Here is a 21,131-nt window from a genome sequence, read left to right on the forward strand (position 1 = left end):
CATTTAAGGAATTGGGCTTAAAAGTGTGCCATTTCAATTGAGGGGGAATCTCTGTAAGTTCTGATGTAAGCATTCCAAGGCAAGCCTCAGTTAGCGCAATGGGAGTTACTTCTGAGGAGACACTAATGGGTTTGTTGTGGGAAAGAGAGTAGTAAAGACAAAGACAGAATCCAGCCCCTATTGTAACCTGCAGGATAGCTATAACGGAGCTGTGAAGTACTTTCTTCCTAAGACAATTCCTAAGGCCTGGCTTGGTTGCTTAAATGTATTTAAGGAATTGGGCTTTAATCTGTGCCATTTCAATTGAGGGGGAATCTCAGCCTCATCCACTCCAATGGGAGTTACTTCTGAGGAGACACTAATGGGATTGTTGTGGGAAAGAGAGTGAAACCAGCCCCCATTTTAATACACAGGATCTCTATATGGAAGCTGTGAAGGAGTTACATCCTAAGGCAATGGACTGGAGCCTCAAGATCGCGCTTAATCGCATTTAAGCAATTGGGCTTTGATATGTGCCATGTCAATTGAGGAGCTTTTCTATTATTTCTCTGGTCATTGAGAGGGCAAGCCTCATTCAGCATAATGGGAGAACCCACCCCCCACCCTGACTGGGGTCATGGGCTGTGTTGCTTATTTTCAATTATGTTTTAAAAGTTGGTCCCTCGGCATCCTGTTCCAAAATGGCGATGAAACTTCCGGAAAACAAGGAGGTAAAGGGTTGGGTCACTGAGGTCAGAGCGACATACCCACAAAGGCTGGGCTACACACCCCATGGGCAGGACTATGATACCAGACCCAGTGCGATTGTGGAAACAGGTCAGTAATGGAGCCGTGGTAAGCTGGAAAAGTCAGACTATAAGCAGTCTCAGAAGAGGCAGTTATTCAGTGATAAAATGCAGGGCTGGTGCTGAATGGCCACGACATCAGGGAAACACAGAGACCTCACCGCACAGCCAGGTTGGAGTAAATCACTGGTGGAACCACAGCCCTGGTTATTTCATCTCAAAAAGATCTGGAACTAATTAACTATCTTTTAAACTTGGAATGTTACACAATTAAAGCAGCCACTGGATGGCACTGTTTCATTGAGTTCTATGGAACCTTGAAAATTAAAAGCTTCCCCTCCCAGCAATCATGTGGTCAATGTCTGGGAGCCCACAATAAACGTGGAAAGGCTCCAGAATGGGAGGACTGCAGGGGTTTTCTTTGGTGTAAAGGCAGCCAAGGGTACTGAGCATTTAGCACTTCAAATATTGTAAACACTATAAACACTATATAAACAATAATAAAATAAAGCCATAAACTGTAAGAGGTCAGCTGGATACCTTTTTTAATTTATAACTTTTCTTTATTATTTTTAAACATAACAATAATGGATATTCTAAAATAGAGAATGATTTCCAGAGGATAGGAACTGCTAGAAAACAATATATATGTATTATAAGTAAAACCTGTGGTAGTTCTGCTGTGCTGCGTAGTGCATTGCCACTGCTCAAAATGTGGCTTTTTGAGCTTTGGTTTTGCAAACTGTAGCACAGTGGCTGAGAGATCAAGGTTTTGAGCCATGTTGTTCTCGATGGACATCACACCTGCACCAGGCCCCACAAATCCTCCGGGTGGTCCTGCAAAGCTGACTACGGGAAGGGGGGGGGGCACCAAAGGCACTCCTCGCCCAGGGCACTATTTATCCTAAGGTCGGCCCTGGGCACAGGACAGATGTCAGTTCTGGTGGGCACTGCCACAATGCCTCAGCAGCTGCTCTAGCATGTTATGTTCTGACGTTAGGCCTGAATTTGAGAGAAAACTGCTGTCTGGTAGATAATATTGCTGCTGGACCTGGAAAGTTGGGTTCATGTCCCTGTTCAGATGTGAGTTAACTTATCCCATGGGCTTGAGTGAGTCATAGTCTCTGTGCAATGGGAATATCAGCAGCCTCGTGAGGGAAAAGACTGCGTACCACTTTGCATGTTAGAAGTGCGACGGAACGAATTAATAGGCTCACAAAAGGACTAATATGCTGCACCGGCGAAGCCCTGATCAGGGAGCTGGTGTTAACACAGCACTGATCATCTCTTTGAACAAGGCAGAAGGGACTGAATCTAACTCGCTCCATCCCTTCCGAGACCATGCAACGTGTGATATGAAGATGACTACACCAGCCAGCTTTGTTTTCTGTCTGGGTGGGTGCAAAGAGGAGCAATGCTGGATGTAGGACATGCCCACACCTGAAGCAAAAAGTCCATGAGACACTCCCCCACCCCGCTGTGGTGCCTGCTGCCTGATGTGACTTCTTCACATTCCTTCGTGATAAAGCTGGCCCTGCTGAGAGAAGAATGGATCTCCCTATTTTAAAAGCAGCATTGTTTGAAAGCCTTCACAACCCCAGTAAGCTGCTTCACAAGTGTTTTCACAGTGGATACCTTGGTCTCATGTTTTCCATTTCAAAACTAAAAGTACAGGCCTTAGAAGACCATTTCTTTTATTTTCTTGAGATGTAATGACTCACATTTCTTAAATTAAAAATTCAATGCATCAACAAAATAAATCCCGACCTTTGGCTTTTTCTTTCATTCTCCTATTACAGGCAGGGAGTCAGTCCTGCAAGCATCTAATGAATGAGTCACAAGCTGACTTCTCTGAGATTGCTGTAGCAATCTTGTGCAAGAGGCAGTTGTGAGGTTGCAAGCTTCATTTGATTGTAGGAAAAAAAACACAGCATTGAATTTGCAGGAGCAACTTGGGAGGAAGTGGGAGAAAAGCAAAGTATTTTGTGTATGAATATTCTGCTTTGAAGAACTGTTTTGTCATCTTTTACAATAAAACCAAGGGATATTTTCTATTCATCTTGCACATGTAATTGTATATATCACCCTCCATCTTTCCAGTTTCTTGGCACTTAGGGGACCTTGTTTTGCTATTGTGTTCCTGAAAGTTGTTTTCCTTCATAAATTTGTCCTTCTAAAAGCCATCTAAGCTGATGGCCACTTTGTGGTGCTGAATTTCTTAATTATATGTTGTACTTCCTTTTGACTATCTTGATGAAAGCACTGTTAATTTAAGATTATCAGGTTATAAATGCTAAATTTTTCAAACGAAATGGCCAAAGATAGCCATGATTTTTGGGCTGAATTTTTTTTTATGCTTATAGTGGAATGCATTTGCCAAAAAGAACAGTATGACAGAACCCATCAAAGTCTATAATTTTCTATATAACATGAATTATGCGCATAATGCAGAGGCAGTGTAGTCCAGTTGCTAGAGTCTTAAATTTGTACCTAGAAAACCTGAGTAAGGCTGCAATCCTATACTCACTTGTCTGGGAGTAAGTCCCACTGAACTCAATAAGACTTACTTCTGATATAGGCAGTATGCAATCCTTATATAGGATTGTGCTGTTAAAAGCCAAGGGCTTACTGCATAGCCTTGAGAAAGTAATTTATCTCTCAGCCTGTTTATTTTCTGTTAAATGGGAATATGAACTATCTACAGCAAAAAGGTCTGTATGCGTATATAGTATTACTTGTCCTGGACATTAAAGTTAGGGCTGGCTATATAGTTATATATAATTCACAGGTCTATGGGCATTGTTGGACATACTTATGCAGATATTCCTTGGGAGGCACTTCAGGGTGCAGAGACCCCCACCAAGAGAGGCTGGACAATACTTTCTTCTGATAGAGGACCTTCTTGTTTTAAAACGCATTCACAGTGCTCTTAAAAGCATTCCTCCTTAACTTCAGTTCTATTAATCATGTTACACTCTAGTTTTTAACTTGAAGCTGTTATTGCTGCTTTTATTGATTACTGCTTGACTATTTTTATAGTATTTCTTTCCTTTTTTGAATCGCATGTATTTTTAATTGTATTTGCAAGTCAACTTTGTAAGTCCAATTGAATATTTAGGGAAGACCATATCTAAAAGAGATGGGGAGAGCAATCCTATGCCCCCAGCATCTGGGGGACATAGGATTCTTCTGTTTCCTGGATACGAGGTCGTAGACAGGGCTTCGATCTCGTAGCCAGGAAACCGTGCTCCCCGCCCCTCCCCCTCATAGCCGGCACAGAGAGAACCGTGTCAGCTGCCTCTCCACGTTTGGTAAACAGAGCGCGGAGATGGGGGCACTCTTGGGGGTAGGGGGAGACTAGGACAGTCGGCTTATGACTTTTCCTGTTACTGCCCCAGCGTACTTCCCTCCCCCTCCCTGAAGGGCAAAAATCACCCATCTAACTTAAATGCAGTGTGTGCAGATATTTAGAATAGTTTCATTTATTTTTCTGATTATTTCTCCCACTCCCTTACCTTAAACCTTAATAAACCTTTTAACTTGGAACCTGGAATTGACTTGATATTTTGCCTAAGCCAAAGGATCATCTGACTCACCTCTGTGTGAGTTCACCCATGTTCATGCTACATGACTCTGCCATGAAATGGTTCTCGTGACTTCTGCACTCAAAAGGCCAAAACAACAAGGACTCCATCTGGTATTTTGGATTAAGCACAATTTCTAGAGAAACCGTCAGTGACATAAAGCACCGGTAATGTACCAGCACAAATACTCCATGTCACTTGAAATTAATTTAGTTTAATTCCTGCTGGCAAACTCTCCCATGTGCAGAACACTGATGGAAACTCTTTCCTGTCCTTTTTCCTGGTGGTGTGAAAAAAAGCTTCGATGAGTTCTTTGTGGAGGCCCCTTGAGGACCTTGGAAACATGTTTGAATGTTTGAATTCTGGAGAAAGGAAAACCAAAAAATTGTGCCTTGAAAGCTAAAATCTGCCCCAACCTTGAGACTTTTCAACTGTGGGTCATGACAAACCAAGTGATTCAAGATGGCTTTAGAAAACCGGTAAGAACTACTCATCTTCAGGTAATTTGTTAAAACATCTGATTTCTTTAAATGTCTTCAGATCTTTTTTAAGATAACAGAATTGTTATTGGTAACTAAGGCAATATTATGCCTATGGAAACTCTCCAGGTTTCCTTGATATTCTCCATTTGGCAACTTAAAATAGTGCATTGTTACAATGGTAGCCATTCCTACCAGAAGCCTTTGCATTTAAGTGACAAGTATATAACATATATAATAAATAGGTAGTGTCTTGGATCTTCCTGTAAAGATGAGGAAAAGGTCAACTGAAGTGTACAAAGGCTTCTTAATAACCTTTATCTTGAGTCATTATGACTGGCTTTATAGGCAGTATAGATAGACACATATAAAGATAGACACAGATAGACACTGTGCAAAAGTCTTAGGCCACCATTAGATTTGTTGTTTTAGCAATGGTATAATGACCATATATAATTATTTCTCAGTCTCTTCGTTAGAATACAACCAGAAAATACAGGAAATTTGTATGCAGTATTCAACAATAGAAAAAAAATCAGAAAAAACAGCTTCCATTGGCTAAAGTGGCAAGTATTTAGTGTGACCTCCCCTTACACTAGAGTAACAGCAGGCGCCTGGCCAGGAATGGTCTTCGTGGAAGGGTAGCAGCCAAGGGGAACAGGGTGAAAAGGCTAAGGTATGCTAAAGCTCACAAAGATTGGAATGAGGATCAGTGGAGAAGAGTATTATGGAGTGATGAATCCAAGTTTGAAATTTTGGGGTCCAATCGTCAACGGGATGTGAGAAGAAGAGTTGGAGAGAGATGGACGAATGAGTGCTTGTGCCTTCAGTGAAACATGGTGGAGGGTCTGTCCTGGTTTGGCGCTGCATTTCTGCCAGTGGTGTTGGCGATCTTGTCCGTATTGATGGAGTCATGAATGCTGAAAAGTACAGACAGGTTTTAATTCATCATGCCATTCCTTCTGGAAAGCGCCTGATTGGGAATGGTTTCATTTTTCAGCATGATAACGATCCCAAGCACACTGCTAATGCAGTGAAATCATATTTAGCGAGGAAAACAGCTGATAAAACACTGACAGTCGTGGACTGGCCTCCACAGAGTCCAGACCTGAATATTATAGAGGCAGTATGGAATCACCTCCCCATCATGGATCACTGCCTTGTTGTGGCGAAGGGGCTTGTGTAACTCAGTGAAGCCATAAACTATGCCGTGCAGGGCCACCCAAGATGGACAGGTCATGGTGGAGAGTTCTGACAAAATGTGGTCCACTGGAGAAGGAAATGGCAACCCACTCCAGTATTCTTGCCAAGAAAACCCCATGGAACGTTTCACAAGGCTAAAAGAGATGACGCCGGAAGATGAGACCCTCAGGTCGGAAGGTGTCCAATATACTACTGGGGAAGAGCAGAGGGAATTTCCAAATAGCGCCAGAAAGAGTGAAGCGGCTGGGCCAAAGCCGAAAGGACACTCAGCTGTGGATGTGTCTGGTGGTGAAAAGAAAGTCCAGTGCTGTAAAGAACAATATCGTTTAGGAACCTGGAATGTAAGATCAATGAATCAAGGTAAGCTGGAGGTGGTCAAGCATGAGATGGCAAGATCGAACATCGACATCTTGGGAATCAGCGAACTAACATGGACAAGCATGGGCGAATTTAATTCAGGTGACCATTATATCTACTACTGTGGGCAAGAATCCCTTAGAAGAAATGGAGTAGCACTCATAGTCAACAAAAGGGTGGGAAAAGCAGTACTGGGGTACAATCTCAAAAACGATAGAATGATCTCAGTACGAATCCAAGGCAAATCATTCAACATCACAGTAATTCAAGTCTATGCCCCAACCACTGAGGCCGAAGAAGCTGAGGTTGATCGGGTCTATGAAGACCTACAACACCTTCTAGAACTAACACCAAAAAAAGATGTCATAGGGGATTGGAATGCTAAAGTAGGAAGTCAAGAAATAACTGGGATAACAGGCAAGCATGGCCTTGGTATACAAAATGAAGCAGGACAAAGGCTCATAGAGTTTTGCCAAGAGAACACGCTGATCATAGCAAACACTGTTTTCCAACAGCACAAGAGGCGACTCTACACATGGACATCACCAGATTGTTTATGTATCGAAATCAGATTGATTATGTACTTTGCAGCCAAAGATGGAGATGCTCCATGCAGTCAGTAAAAACAAGACCTGGAGATGACTGTGGCTCAGATCATGAGCTGCTTCTTGCAAAATTTCGGCTTAAATTGAAGAACATAGGGAAAACTATAAACCATTCAGGTATGACCTAAATCATATCCCTTATGAATATACAGTGGAGGTGAGGAATAGATTTCAAGGATTAGACCTGATAGACAGCGTGCCTGAGGAACTATGGATGGAGTTCCTTAAATTGTTCAGGAGGTAGCAACTAAATCCATCCCAAAGAAAAAGAAATGCAAGAAAGCAAAGTGGCTGTCTGATGAGGCTTTACAAGGAGCTGAGGAAAGAAGCGAAAAGCAAGGGAGAAAGGGGAAGATATATCCAACTGAATGCAGAGTTCCAGAGAATAGAGAGGAGAGACAAGGCCTTCTTAAATGAACAATGCAAAGAAATCAAGGAAAACAACAGAATGGGGAAGACTAGAGATCTCTTCAAGAAAATTGGAGATCTCAAGGGAACGTTTTGTGCAAAGACGGACATGATAAAGGACAAAAAAGGAAGGGATCTAACAGAAGCAGATGAGATTAAGAAGAGGTGGAAAGAATACACAGAAGGACTATACAGGAAAGATCTTAATGTCCCTGATAGCCATGATAGTGCGGTCACTGAACATGAGCCGGACATCCTAGAGAGTGAAATCAAGTGGGCCTTAGGAAGCATTAGTAACAACAAAGCTAGCGGAGATGACAGTATTCCAGCTGAGCTATTTAAAATCCTAAAAGATGATGCTGTTAAAGTGCTGCACTCAATATGCCAACAAATTTGGAACACTCAACAATGGCCACAAGACTGGAAAAGGTCAGTTTACATTCCAATTCCAAAGAAGGGCAATGCCAAAGAGTGTTCAAACTACCATACAATTGTGCTCATTTCACATGCCAGCAAGGTTATGCTCAAAATCCTACAAGCTAGGCTTCAGCAGTATGTGGACCGAGAACTACCAGAAGTATAAGCTGGGTTTCGAAGAGGCAGAGGAACTAGAGATCAAATCGCCAACATTCGCTGGATCATGGAGAAAGCAAGAGAATTCCAGAAAAACTTTTATTTCTGCTTCATTGACTACACTAAAGCCTTTGATTGTGTGGATCACAACAAACTGTGGCAAATTCTTAAAGTGATGGGAGTACCAGACCACCTTATCTGTCTCCTGAGAAACCTGTACGAGAGTCAAGAAGCAACAGTAAGAACCAGACATGGAACAACCGAGTGGTTCAAAATTGGGAAAGGAGTACGACAAGGCTGCATATTGTCACCCTGCTTATTTAACTTATATGCAGAGTACATCATGAGAAACGCCGGGTTGGATGAATCACAGGTCGGAATTAAGATTGCCGGGAGAATTATCAACAACCTCTGATATGCAGACGATACCACCCTAATGGCAGAAAGTGAAAAGGATCTAAAGAGCCTCTTGTTGAGGGTGAAAGAGGAGAGTGCAAAAGCTGGTTTGAAAGCTTTTCAAGAGAGCTTCGGCTATTGGGCGGTATAGAAATGAAATAAATAAATAAACAAACAAACAAACTCAACATTAAAAAAACTAAGATCATGGCATCTGGCCCCATCACTTCCTGGCATATAGAAGGGGAAGAAATGGAAGCAGTGACAGATTTTACTTTCTTGGGCTCCAAGATCACCGCCGACGGTGACTGTAGCCATGAAATTAAAAGGCGCTTGCTCCTTGGGAGGAAAGCTATGGCAAACCTAGACAGCATAGTAAGAAGCAGAGACATCACCTTGCCGACAAAGGTCCGTCTAATCAAAGCTATGGTTTTCCCAGTAGTAATGTATGGCTGTGAGAGCTGGACTATATGGAAGGCTGAGCGCCGAAGAATTGATGCTTTCGAACTGTGGTGCTGGAGAAGACTCTTACGAGTCCCCTGGACTGCAGGGAGGTCAAATCAGTCCATCCTAAAGGAAATCAACCCTGAGTGCTCATTGGAAGGAGAGATACTGAAGCTGAAGCTCAACTATTTTGGCCACCTAATGCGAAGAGAAAACTCTCTGGAAAAGACCCTGATGCCGGGAAAGACTGAAGGCAAAAGGAGAAGGGGACGACAGAGGATGAGATGGCTAGATAGCATCACCAATGCAATGAATATGAACTTGAGCACGCTCCGGGAGAGAGCACAGGACAGGAAGGCCTGGCGTGCTATGGTCCATGGGGTCACGAAGAGTCGGACACGACTGAACGACTGAACAACAACAACAACAACAGCCTGTGGGACTGAAGTTCCCAATGCCTGCTGTATAGGATAGAGATGTATATTTAGGACTGTGGGAGAACTGGGGGGAGGGACAGATTCGTGCAAGTCAAATGCCTCAATCTTCCACTGAGTTCTCTAGCTTCCACTGTAATAGAAATAAAACATACACTGTGCATTATCTATTTTCCACTCTTCCTTAAGAAAGGTCAGTTCAGGTCAGCACTCACACACATGTAAGGCGATTCTTTCCTATTTTCACCTCTGACTGCAGCCCTTTGCCCTCTTTGTGAAGTTCCTCCAGTTTTCAGAATAGCTTTCTAGATAGCACAAGGAACTGCAAATGTGACTGAGTCTAGGAGAGCGAGGGAGGCAGGAGAAGACTGCTTTGTCAGCTAGACTTTTTTAAAAGTGTAAGATTATTAATGGTTCAAGAATCTATTACATTTTATGTTGAAAGCCACTTTGGGGACTTTGGTGGAAAAGCCAGATACAAATCTACAAAATAAAGTTTAAAAGGTTCGACTGTATATACAGAATCCCATATGCAGTCCCCCATGGACTGCATCCTAGACAGGTAGAAGTCTCGGAAGTGAAAGCAATGTTAAATGGAAAAGTCTGGCTTCCGGAAGACTGTTCAGATCCCCTTCTGGGGGCTTTAGGGCGCAATCCTATGCAGATAGGCGACCGCCTACCCACTGCAAGGCAGGAGAAGCACGGAGGAGATAATTCTCTCCGCGCTCCTCCTGCCCTGCATTTTCAGCTAGACAGCCGAGTGTGGCTGTCTAGCTGTGAGAGGGCTGAGCGGGCGAGGAGGCTGCTGTACGACACATTAGATGTGTCATGCAGACATTTCTGCCCTCCCCACCCCAGAATGCCCCCTGGCACGCCTCATTTTGGCCGCTCCATGCTCCTCTTGTGAGTGCGGAGCATAGGGCTTTTCCGCACTGCCTGTGAGGCAGCATGGAAGTAGGGGAAGGTCAGTTCTCCAGGATCTGACCTCGGAGCGCGGTCTCCCGAGGTTGGTTCCTGGAAAACCAATATCCTATGGCCATCTAGCCGCTGACTAGCGGCCATAAGATTGCTCCCTCCTAGTAACTACTAAAATAGCTTAGTTTTTCTATTTTGCAACCCTGGGAACAGGGAGCATTTTTACAAATTTGAAGATAAACTCCTCCAAGTTCTGGAAGGGCTTCAAGAATTCTGCAATTCTTGGTCATGCAGATTTCCAGAAGCTCTGCCTGAATAAGTTAGTAACAGGGCAATCCTATGCATGCTTACGTGGAAGTAAGTCCTGCTGTGCTCAATGGGGCTTACTCCCCGATAAGACTACCTAGGACTGCAGGGGACTTACTTCCAAGTAAGCGTACGCAAGATTGCTCAGCCACTGTACTCTATCCTTAATTCCTTATCCACATAATATAAGGGCAAGCTCATGAAAATTGTGTTTTTTGTAGTCTAACACCTTGCAGTGACATCATTCTCTGTTCTTGGATGTTCATTTAGTATGATCTCCCATCCAAATGTGTGTTAACAGCAAACAACGAAATGACACTTTGAAAATGTAAGTAAATATTTAACAGTGACCATTTTATTTTTTTGATTTCTCGTTTTACAAAAAAAGCAGGTATAAAAAATGAGCAAGAGTTTCATAATTCCATCCTGGTTTTGCAATACAAAACTGGCATTAAGTATAAATCAAACACACTGGTCAGCTTTGCTCCTAACTCATTCACATTCAAGCTGTTTCCAGGTCTGGAATGCACTAGTTCTTCTAGATTTTAGGAAGTCACACTTTTATTTTATAAGCACTTCTTTCTTGGTCAATACTTTCTCCTTGAATATGACATGGAACATGATCACATTAGGAGCACAGATCAAGATCTTCTAGGTCCCAGAATCAGAACACTGACCAAGGAATTTCTGCATCTTCAGGTGGAACTATACATTATATTGGATATAGGCTAGCACCAAAAATTGGCATCCCTGTGTTTTCGCCCCACCTCACCCATCTAATATATAAAATCCCTTGTTCCATGTTGTGATATCACATCAAGTTTCCAGCAGCAAGCCACAATGTGGTGATGGAGGCACAGAAGCCTATGACACCAGGACATAGTACAAGAGATCCTACAAGTTAGGGAGTGAGGGGAGAACTTGACAGAGTGATGCTATTTTTGGCAGCACTCCCATGTCAAGTATAATGTATAGTGCTGCCCTAACAGCAGTGTACACCTATTAGGTTATCAAGAGGCAACTGCTATGCTGAGTTCCAAAAAGCACCTCCCCTGTTCTTTTCCCTTGGTAGCTCATCACAGAGTGACATTTTCCCCTCAGAGATTTATCATGTAATAGTTTGCAAAGAAAAGTTGTGAGAGATACTTATGAAAAACATTAACACAGCAATAAGCAAACTGTCTTTCTACAGACCCTTGTTGACAGCTATAAGGTTCAGAATTTGACTAGAAAATGTGAGGTCCAGTTTCTGTTATTTGTAAGCTGCCCTAGTCTCAACACATTTACATGGAATGCTGCCTGACCAGCTAAAGAATTGAAAACATTGACCTCAGTCCCCAGAAGGCTCAGAAGGTCTGGCGAAAAAAATGGGGAATAAGGCTGTATCTTGTCATTATTTTCTGAAAATGCAAATCATCCTATGCAAAAGATTGTACATATGTCACTGAAATGCTCTGTGAGTACCAAATGCTCTTTTTAGAAATAAAATTGCACTTTCATAATTATCCAACACTGAACAAAAATGTCTGATATGCATACTATACCACAGATATGAAAAAGCAAGAAGGCAAGCTGAGAAAGAGACCCAATTCACACCATCACTGCTGCCTCCTGTGGCTTGTTTCAGCCATGGTGGGCTGTGGTGTGTGCCAGGTGGTTTTTGAATATTCAAGTTGCGGCTTTTCATGTCATCTGAACCCAGGCGGTGGGGGTTATGCGAGGATGGTTTAACCTGCACATAACCCATGCAGCCCAGGTTTGCACAGTACAAACCAAGGTGCATGCGCCGCAGCTTGCATATTCAAAATGGTGGCTGGCACACACCACAAAGCTCCGCAAGTTAATTAAGCCACAGTGGCTTAGCGTTACATGCAAACCAGCTCAGAGAAAGATGTTACCCACAGGGCAGTGATGGCATTTGGTTGTTTTGGTCTTTGTACCAGCATTTCCCACATCTACTGCAGAAGGGCACTTTTTGCTGGACTTAAACTGTTTTTCTGGCAGTTAAGACACGAACAATGGAACCTACACCTCCAGCAGCAAGAGCCTACAAACAGAAGAAAGAGGAAGTTCATGCAATCATTAGACAAACCAATTTAAGGCAATCAAAGACAAATATAATTAAATTGACATCTATCAGCATGTTTCAGGCAGCTATTACAAAGAAGTTAATGAAATCAGGATCAGCACTGTGAACGAGGGACACAATATCCATCATACGGGGGGGGGGGGGGCCTCTCCACAAACACTAGCTTGCATTACGACACAGATCACTGGCAGAATCATGTTCTTGTTTATTTCCTCAGCTAAATCTCTTGCTTTAATGTATAATAGTCTTAGTTCACTGTGCAAATTATCACAAGTTTTGATGAAGGCAGGTACTATTTCTGTGGCACACAACCATGCTAAATACGTGAAATGCATTATTAGTTATTTTGCTTTGTTGAAGATCACATGACATAGATGGGTATCTTATTTTTCTCTAGGTCCTGTTACATCTGTCCAAGTTATCACTATAGTCCATAGAAATATAAATAGGTAAAGTATTCCTATGAAATGTGGAAGAACGTACAAACAGTTGTAAGGTGTTCGAGCTCTGAAAACAGATGCTTTGTAAGAGGTGTATTAACGGCGTCTCAAATACGCATATATCTCACTTCATTACTTAACACCAGATGACTGGTAACTGAATGTGTGGACGAACTCCATGCAATTTTTTTTTAAATTTGGGATGAAATATCAGGTGATCTGGAAGTTCCACCTACCTGGAGTGCTAAGATCTATGAGGGCTCATTCACACATGCAAGTCATCACTTGATCTTGCAATTGTTGTCAAGTGATGAACATGCAAGTGTGAATCAGTTCTAGGTAAATACATTAGGCCTTGCTGGTTTCCAGCAGCTGAATGTGAGAAGAAGCCTCTGTGCGATCAGAAACCCTTCTTTTTCAGGGTTCTCGACTGTGCAGATGCTTCTACTTTCATTCAACCAACTCAGGAAGGTCAGGGAGGGAGTGGGGCTTGGCTGTGTGTCCACATTGCCTCCCCATTTACAGCTCTCACATGGGCAAGTTGAATGTCTGCGTAGGATTTACAACAACCCAATAAAGAAGTTTAGGAGGTGCAATAATCCAACTGAAGGGAACCGTCAGCCTTGCTAACATACCTTTTCATGCCACTGCAGTAAGACAGCACTGCTGTTGTCAGAAGGGCTCTCAAAGCCCTTGTAGATATATTTCATTAATAGATCAACTCCATTCTTATCCAATGCTTGTACTGCCTTTTCAATATCGTTGGCTTTGAAAGAGATGAGAACCTTTAGGACAATGCTTTCTGCACGATCCTAGAGACAGATTGAAAGTGTCACAAATAGACAAGGAACTATGAACACTAACATGCATCTCAATCCAAAGTGTTAGACTGCAATTCTGTGTGCACTAACTTGGAAGTAAGTCCACTGAACTCAGACAGATTTAGTTCTGAATAAACAAGCAGTGGGTTGGACCATTATAATATACTGCGGAGGTTCAACAAGCCTTGTTGCAGAAATAAATTAGTTTTAATTAAGAATTCATACATGGCCATATGAATATGTCTATTAGAGTTAAAATGCCAAAAGATTAGCTAGTTTGCAGATGGCAATTTTCCAAGTAGCTAAATCAAATAAAAAGTTTAATGCCATTTCCTACACAGTTCCCTGTCTTCTTATTCATCGAGCCTTTTTTCTCTGTTTGCAGAGCCCAAACCAATTTGTAAGATCTGGGCCCTCACTTCTCATTTCAAGTTTTTGTTCTGACAAAAACAGTCTGACATTAGAATGATTTGGACATAACACTAAACTATGGTGTGCTCCCCACTCCCTTCTCTTCCAACACAGTCACAAGGAGATTGGGAGTTTTTGCTTCTGTTTTCAATTAGCTGCAGTTTATTATTATGCCCAAGCCTGAAACTGTGGTTAATCTTAACTATGGTTTAGGGGAAAAAGCCAAATTTATAAACCATGGTTTGAAGCTCTTTCCCCCCATAAATCATAGTTAAGACTAACCACAGTTTGTCCAGATTCGGACATAATGATAAACTGTGGTTAAGTAAGTAAAAGCTTCTAATCTCCTCCTTGCAGTCATGCTAGATGAGGAGAGGGGAGGGGGCCCAAGGCTTTTTCACTAAACCATAGTACGAATGAGGCCAATTAGTAGGATAAAAAGTGTGACTAGCTTTATCTACTGCCACAGAAAGTGTCACTTATGTCTCACCTAAAAAGCAAACAGGATTCAAATGAATTCTACTTTTATACCCCATTTTCTCTTATGTCTTCCAAACAATACTGATAAACATATTATTGTTCCCTGTCTAGGACTGCAAGAGCAAGAGCATTTTCAGGAGGACACAATACATGGTTTGTGGGCTGTGTTCAGCGTCTTGGGTTGTAAAGTGTGCAGATCTGCATTATTACAGCATCTTGCATTCGCTTAAGCGTACTTAGGATTACAGCCTGTTTACAAAAATAAGTCCCACTGAACTCGGTGGGACCTACTCACAATGAGCAAATATGGTTAGGATCAGGATGTTCATCTAAGAAACATTCACAGACCCATAACAGTAATCAAATAGCATCTGCTAAATAAAATAAAAATGAGGAAATGATTTGCAAGGATAAAACCCTTGTATATCCCAATTGGGTACACATACTTATCATACAGATAACCTCCTTTATGGCCCTTTAATATGGCCCTTTAGAACAGATTTTAATGTGTCATTATTACAGCTGTTACAGTTGTTGCAAAGCAATTTTCATATCCTCAAATATTGGATTGGGACCAGATGTAGTCCTACTTAGAGCAGACCCACTGAAATCAATGGTGCTTAAGTTGCTCATGACTAACTTAAGTTTTCTGTATTTTAGTGGGTCAACTCCAAGTATGACTAAGTCTGGATACAATCCACTGGCAGCAGTATCTGTCCTAAAGTGGTGAGCTTTTTTGTATTGTTCCAGTAAATTCCTGTAATTCCAGGAAAACAATTGACATTTTATAAAATTAACTAAAGCCTAAAATTCACCTGTAGAACTGTTAACATCAGAAAGCTCAAGATCCAATTCCTACATGCCAGTATCAGTTTCCACTGCTGGGAGTTAGGAAACATGTTTTTAAACATTAATAATGTGAACATATGGTCTAAAGCAGCTTTCCCCAACCTGGCACCTTCCAGGTGTTTTGGACTACAACTCCCAGTATTCCTGACCACTGGTCACGCTCGCTGGGGCTGATGGGAGTTCAAAACATCTGGAGGGCACCAGGTTGGGGAAGGTTGTCTTATGTCACTAAAAAGCATAAAACACCATTATTCAATTTTTTAAAAAGTAATATTCATATAACTGCCTTCTGAAAATATCTATGTGTATAACTACAACACCAGAATTACATCTAGATTTCTCAGCTTTATAGTGGAATATGTGCATGATCTCTGTTCATGACAAAAGATCATTAAAGTATTCTCATTTTTAATACTCAAATGTGTGCTAACCCAAGTTAAGCTGCATTTGAGTATTACATTTCTTAGTTACTGGAAGTGTTTGTTCTTAGAATTATTGCTGAGAAGCAGTAATTCAACAGAGCATTCTTTGGATGTAGTTAAAACATTCTGAAAAGCAGAAGTAGGATTCAATTACTATTACATGGCATTATATTTTGCCAGGTACCTTTACAGCTTGACTCTTGGTGTTGATTGGAGGATTCTTCAGAGCTGCCTGTAACGCAGCCATCATGTTCCCTGTGAAGAGCAGTTAAGGCCAGCGCAACCTTGCCAGGCATTATGATTCATAAGACAGCAATATTTATATAACACATTTCATTTTACACCATTATTGAAGGAACTGCACGGGCTGCCACCTTGCTACCCGGCCATTTAAGGTTTTGGCATTAACCTATAAGGCTCTAAACAATCTGGGACCAGGATACCTGAGAGATCGCCTTCTCCCAGATAGACCTGTCTGGCCATCGCAATCATTATCAGCGGCCATTCTTATTGGGCCACATACTGCAAATGTCCATCCATCTGGCAACAAGGAAGAGGGTCCTTTCTGTGGTGACACCCACTCTCTAGAATATCCTCCCCCCAGAAATGAAACATGTGCCAGCTCTGATGCAGTTCAGGTGTGTGTTAAAATACTTTTATTCGCCTTGGCATTTGATGATCTCTGATGCCTGTCATTTTGATTGTTTTCTGATGGCCAGTGGTCATGTTTTAGTATGTTTTACTTATATTGTATATTTATGGTATGGTTTTATTGCTGTACACCACCTGAATATATTTTACATGACAGGCAGTATAGAAATACTTTAAACATAAATAAATAAAAGTGTTCAAATTGCTTCAGATACATTAACAGCAATCCTTACAAGAGCACTATAAGGTTGGCCAGTAGTATTTCATGCTCTAATGAGCGCAGGGTGGGAGTGCTACATTCCCCAGGGGATCTGAGGCGGAGAGAACAATAGCTTGCCTAAAGCCATTTTGTAGATTTGTGTCTGAAGTGAGATTTCAACTGGGGACTTCCGGCTCATACCTCTTTGCCACTATGCATTGCTGGGATAGAGCAGTCCTCAGCCTGCGCAATGCTTGGATGCAGCAACAAAGGAGCAGACCTTAAATCCTGGCTGCCTTCAACCACCACACATTTACAACTGGATTTGAGTTAATTAAAAACTCAATACAGGGAAAATCTGAATCATGGGAACTGGCAAAATATTGAGTTTTAAATCAGTTACTAAATATATGACGCTTGCTGACTTAGAAGTGTATTAATAATATTTATTGTTGCCTTTAGGCAAGGCACCTTAGCACCCACCCAGACATTATCAGAAATTTTAGTGACTAAAAAGAGCTATCTCTAATAAGTCAAAAAAGCAACACCTCACAAGAGATACAGGAAATTCAGATAGCGTGTTGACAATGCAAAGCAGCATTTTAATTAGCTCATAATTCAGTTTCAGAAAAGGGATTTCCTGTTCCCTACTTTTGTCTTCATTACTTTCTGAAGCCTATTTAAATGCATCACAAAGTCTCCTTGTAAGATAATTGGTCTGAAATCATTGCTAACACCAAATCTTATTGGAGTTCATTCAGAATAGGTAGCATTACGTTCAAAGAGCTTTAGTGCATTCAGGATTTCAATATGGAACTGAATACCAGTTGTACCATTACTGATTAGCTGCAATTGTTTCCATAAAAGGAGAGCCCCCAGAGAGCTCATGTACTTCCTCTACTCCTTCTGTCTGACAGGAGGAAGTTATACAACTATGTTGTTCTATGACTCCTCCCTCCTGTTTCATTAGATCTGACACTGTCAAATGCATGCTTTGGGCCTATGCAAGCAAGTTAGGAGAAAACAATCTATAAATCTTGATGTGCAAAGCTGCCATCACATGACCAGATTTGAACATTCACATTACACTATATTAAGTAGATTTATTCTTTTTCCTCTTCAGATACTGGGGAAGCTTACTAGAGGAGAAGTTATTCAATGGAAATAGAAACCTATCCTACATAGACTTATACGAACATCAATCTCATCAAGAGCTGTCCAAAATAAACATTTAAAAAGTGATTAAATGTCCTGTTTTTCATCAGTAATGGAGGGAGCATCCTATCGGATTGCTGGTTGCCTTGGAGCCTGGGGGTGACTGCCTATCCAGTGCAGGGCAGGAGGAGTGGTGAGAAGTGGATCTCCTCCTTGCTCCCCCCCTCTTTTGCGGCAGACAGCCACGGGACCTCGGAGTGCGGGAAGCGGCGACTGGACAACACATAGGAAGTGTCGTGCCAGCATTTCCGACCTCCCCGCCCCACTCCCAGGAATGCCCCGTTTTCCCCACTCTGCACTGCTCTTCCGAGAGGGGGTGGAGGTCAGTTCTCAGGGAACCAGTTCTCAGGCTTCAAGGTCGTTTTCCGGGAACCAACCAATCCTATGGCAGTCTACCCGCTGACTAGCAGCTATAGGATTGCGCCCCAAATTCTACTACAGTATCATCATGACATAGGCTGTTTTTGAGGGGTTGGATCCAGATTTAGTCATGCTTAAATTAGACTCATTGACATCAGAGTCATAACTTACTTGCCCCATTGATTTCAGCAGGTCCACTCTAAGCATGACTAAGTCTGAATCCAATCCACAATTAAGAAAAAGATTCACAGTACAATCCCATTCATGTCTACTCAAAAGTAAGGCCTAGTCAAGTTCAGTGGGGTTTCCTCTTAGCAAACTAGGTACAGGATTGCAGCTTTAACTACACAGACATAACATTTCACTCCTGGGAAAATGGATAAAGTAATTTTAAGATTATTGGCTGAAGAAATGTGTACAGGAAGTTTCCAACAGTGCAGCAACTGTGAAAACCATCCACATGGGAATAAAAAGTTCCTAATTAAAATTTGGTCAAACATCCACACTATTAGCCTGCTGATAATCAACAAGATTAACTGATTAATGTTATTAGGCTTAATCATAATAGGATGTCAAACTAGAGAGAGTACCAGATCTATCTTTTGGCCTATCCACTATGAAAAGAGGGGGCAATGAATGCTGGGAAAGGTTAAGGGGAGGGAAAGAGAGCAACCAAGAGAAGCAAAGTAATACTTTGTGCATTAAAGGTGGCAGCAGGTTAAATCTCTGCCCAGCCAAGCCTATTATTGCCTTGCTGGCTTGTTCTTGGATAAGTCACTCTTCACCTTACTGTTACAACTCTTTTGCTTTCACAGAATTATCGTGAGGAATAATTTGGGCAACAGCACAGCATGAACATTAACACCAACATTATAGAGCAGCCATGGGCAGAAGGTAGATCAAGATCTGTTAGTAGATCTCAAGATGATCTGATGCACATCAGCAAGGTTTTGATTCCCAGTTGATTAACAATAGCAACAACTAAAAGGCTCCTCCCACCCTAATGAACAAAGAAAGCTGGGGGGCGGGAGAGAAAAGAATCAGGAGTGGATTTTTGCCCTGGGCTGAGCATATACCCTGAGCATAAGCACCCTGTCCTTAATTCTTAGCATATGTCCACCCTCTTCAGCCACTATTTTGTACTTGGCTGTGGTTGGTGACCTTTAGGATTCTAGTAAAAAAAACACAGTAGATCTCTCAAGTCTATACCCCTGTTACGGAGTCTATAGGAACAGCAGCTGCCTTAGCATATTCAACCAAATTCTCCTTTATCAGGCTGAAGCATATGCCAGGATCTTATGAGCTGCAGCTGTAGGGAATAGGCCTGAAATATTTGGATCAAGCCTGGTCCTGGACTTTATCCTCCATCCTCAACTTCCATCTGCAAAGCATCTGTGTATGTTGTGGGTGACACGTACAAATATCATCCTTAACAGTTATGAGATTGTAACAGATAAGGACCATAACATATTTTGCACACATGCAGCTCAAACCAGAAGAGTATCCACATCCTGCTCTTATTGACAGCAATAACGTCTAGCGTACTTTTACAGCCCGATCTTACGCATATTTATTTACAGTACATCCCACTGAATTCAATGGGTCTATATGTATAAGATTAATGTTCAATCCTTTGCTCTTATTACTTGACTGTAAGTCCCACTGCAACCGTCGGGGTTTTCTTCAAAATAAAGACTCGTAGGATCAGGCTGCAAACCTAAGCGTGCAAACGACAGGCTAGTAATAATAATAAAGACAAACATATATAGTCCTTTCAGATGTTCAGAGTGCGTCAAATTCATTAGCTCATTAATCCTTACAGCGGCCTTGAAAGGTAGTCCAGGTTTACCTCCCACTCATCTATAGATGGGGCGGGCTCAGAGGCGGAGAGACAACGGCTCGCTCGAGCCCGTCCAGGGAGTTCACGGCAAAAGCAAGGCCTACTTAGGGGGCCTACTTCCGAGTAAACATCAGCTAGAGCCGTGGGAGCCCTCCAAGACATTAGTGTTGAAAGCTCGGGGAGCAGCACAGCTGCAGATCGGGGCCGTAACGCCGTCTCCGTCATCCTCCCTCACCGAAGAGGCGGAGACGGGAGGGCGCGGCAGCGAAGAGCCATCGCAGCGCCGGCGAGCCCTCCCTCGGCGCCTGCCAGAAGGAGCCGGGCTGGGGGCCTGCCGCCGTACGCGGGCGGGGGGAGGAAGCAGAAGCGGCCGCCGGGAGCAGGGGAAGGACGCCCCGAGCTCGCCCCTCACGAGCCCCCGTGGAGCCGTGCAGCCCGGCCGCTCCCTGCCCAGGGAGACGGGGCGGGCAGAAGGATATTGCCGCAGGCACGAGTCCACCTCGCCCTCGTCGGGGCCGGCCTGGCCGTCGCCGCCGTCCTCTTCGTCCACGAACTTGTTCTCGTCGTACTCGTCCACGTCCACCCGACGGAAGCGCGCGGAGGAGACCGTGTGCTTCGCCATCGCCTCGCCTCGCCTCGCCTCGCCCCACGTCAGGTAGTTGAAAGAAGGCGGCGGCGGCGGCGGCGGCAGTAGCAGCCGACAACACCCACCCTTCAAGGCGGCGGCCGGCCTCACGCAAGGAGGAAGGAAGCTGTGGAGGAGCAGCGGCAGTGCCGGCCGCCGGAGCCGGCACCACGCATGCCCAGGCGGTTAGCTTCGCGTCTGCGCACGCGCGCACAAACTGCGTTACTTAGGGCGCAATCC

The 21,131-nt window shown here is 43.0% G+C and overlaps 1 protein-coding gene across 2 annotated transcripts; it reads right to left on the bottom strand.

The window, feature by feature from the left end:
• Positions 1-266: 266 nt before the first annotated feature.
• On the bottom strand, positions 267-21,110 carry ARPC5 (actin related protein 2/3 complex subunit 5). 2 transcript variants are annotated; one of them, XR_014790419.1, is made up of 5 exons: positions 20,745-21,110; positions 16,186-16,257; positions 13,654-13,830; positions 12,392-12,536; positions 267-5,768 (listed from the first exon to the last, which is right to left on the bottom strand). XR_014790419.1 is itself a non-coding variant. In XM_084851342.1 (4 exons), the coding sequence occupies exons 1-4, from the start codon at positions 20,886-20,888 to the stop codon at positions 12,474-12,476; spliced, it is 456 nt and encodes a 151-aa protein (XP_084707468.1). In that variant the 5' UTR covers positions 20,889-21,110; the 3' UTR covers positions 10,823-12,473. The 2 variants fall into 2 exon arrangements, 1 of the variants encoding a protein (XP_084707468.1); XM_084851342.1 differs by lacking the exon at positions 267-5,768 and having other exon boundaries at positions 10,823-12,536.
• Between the last annotated feature and the right edge of the window lie 21 nt (positions 21,111-21,131).

This window comes from Heloderma suspectum, chromosome 4 (genome assembly GCF_057233095.1).
Source record: "Heloderma suspectum isolate Gila_16-S chromosome 4, 16-S_ref, whole genome shotgun sequence".
In the NCBI taxonomy this organism is placed as follows: Eukaryota; Metazoa; Chordata; class Lepidosauria; order Squamata; family Helodermatidae; genus Heloderma; species Heloderma suspectum.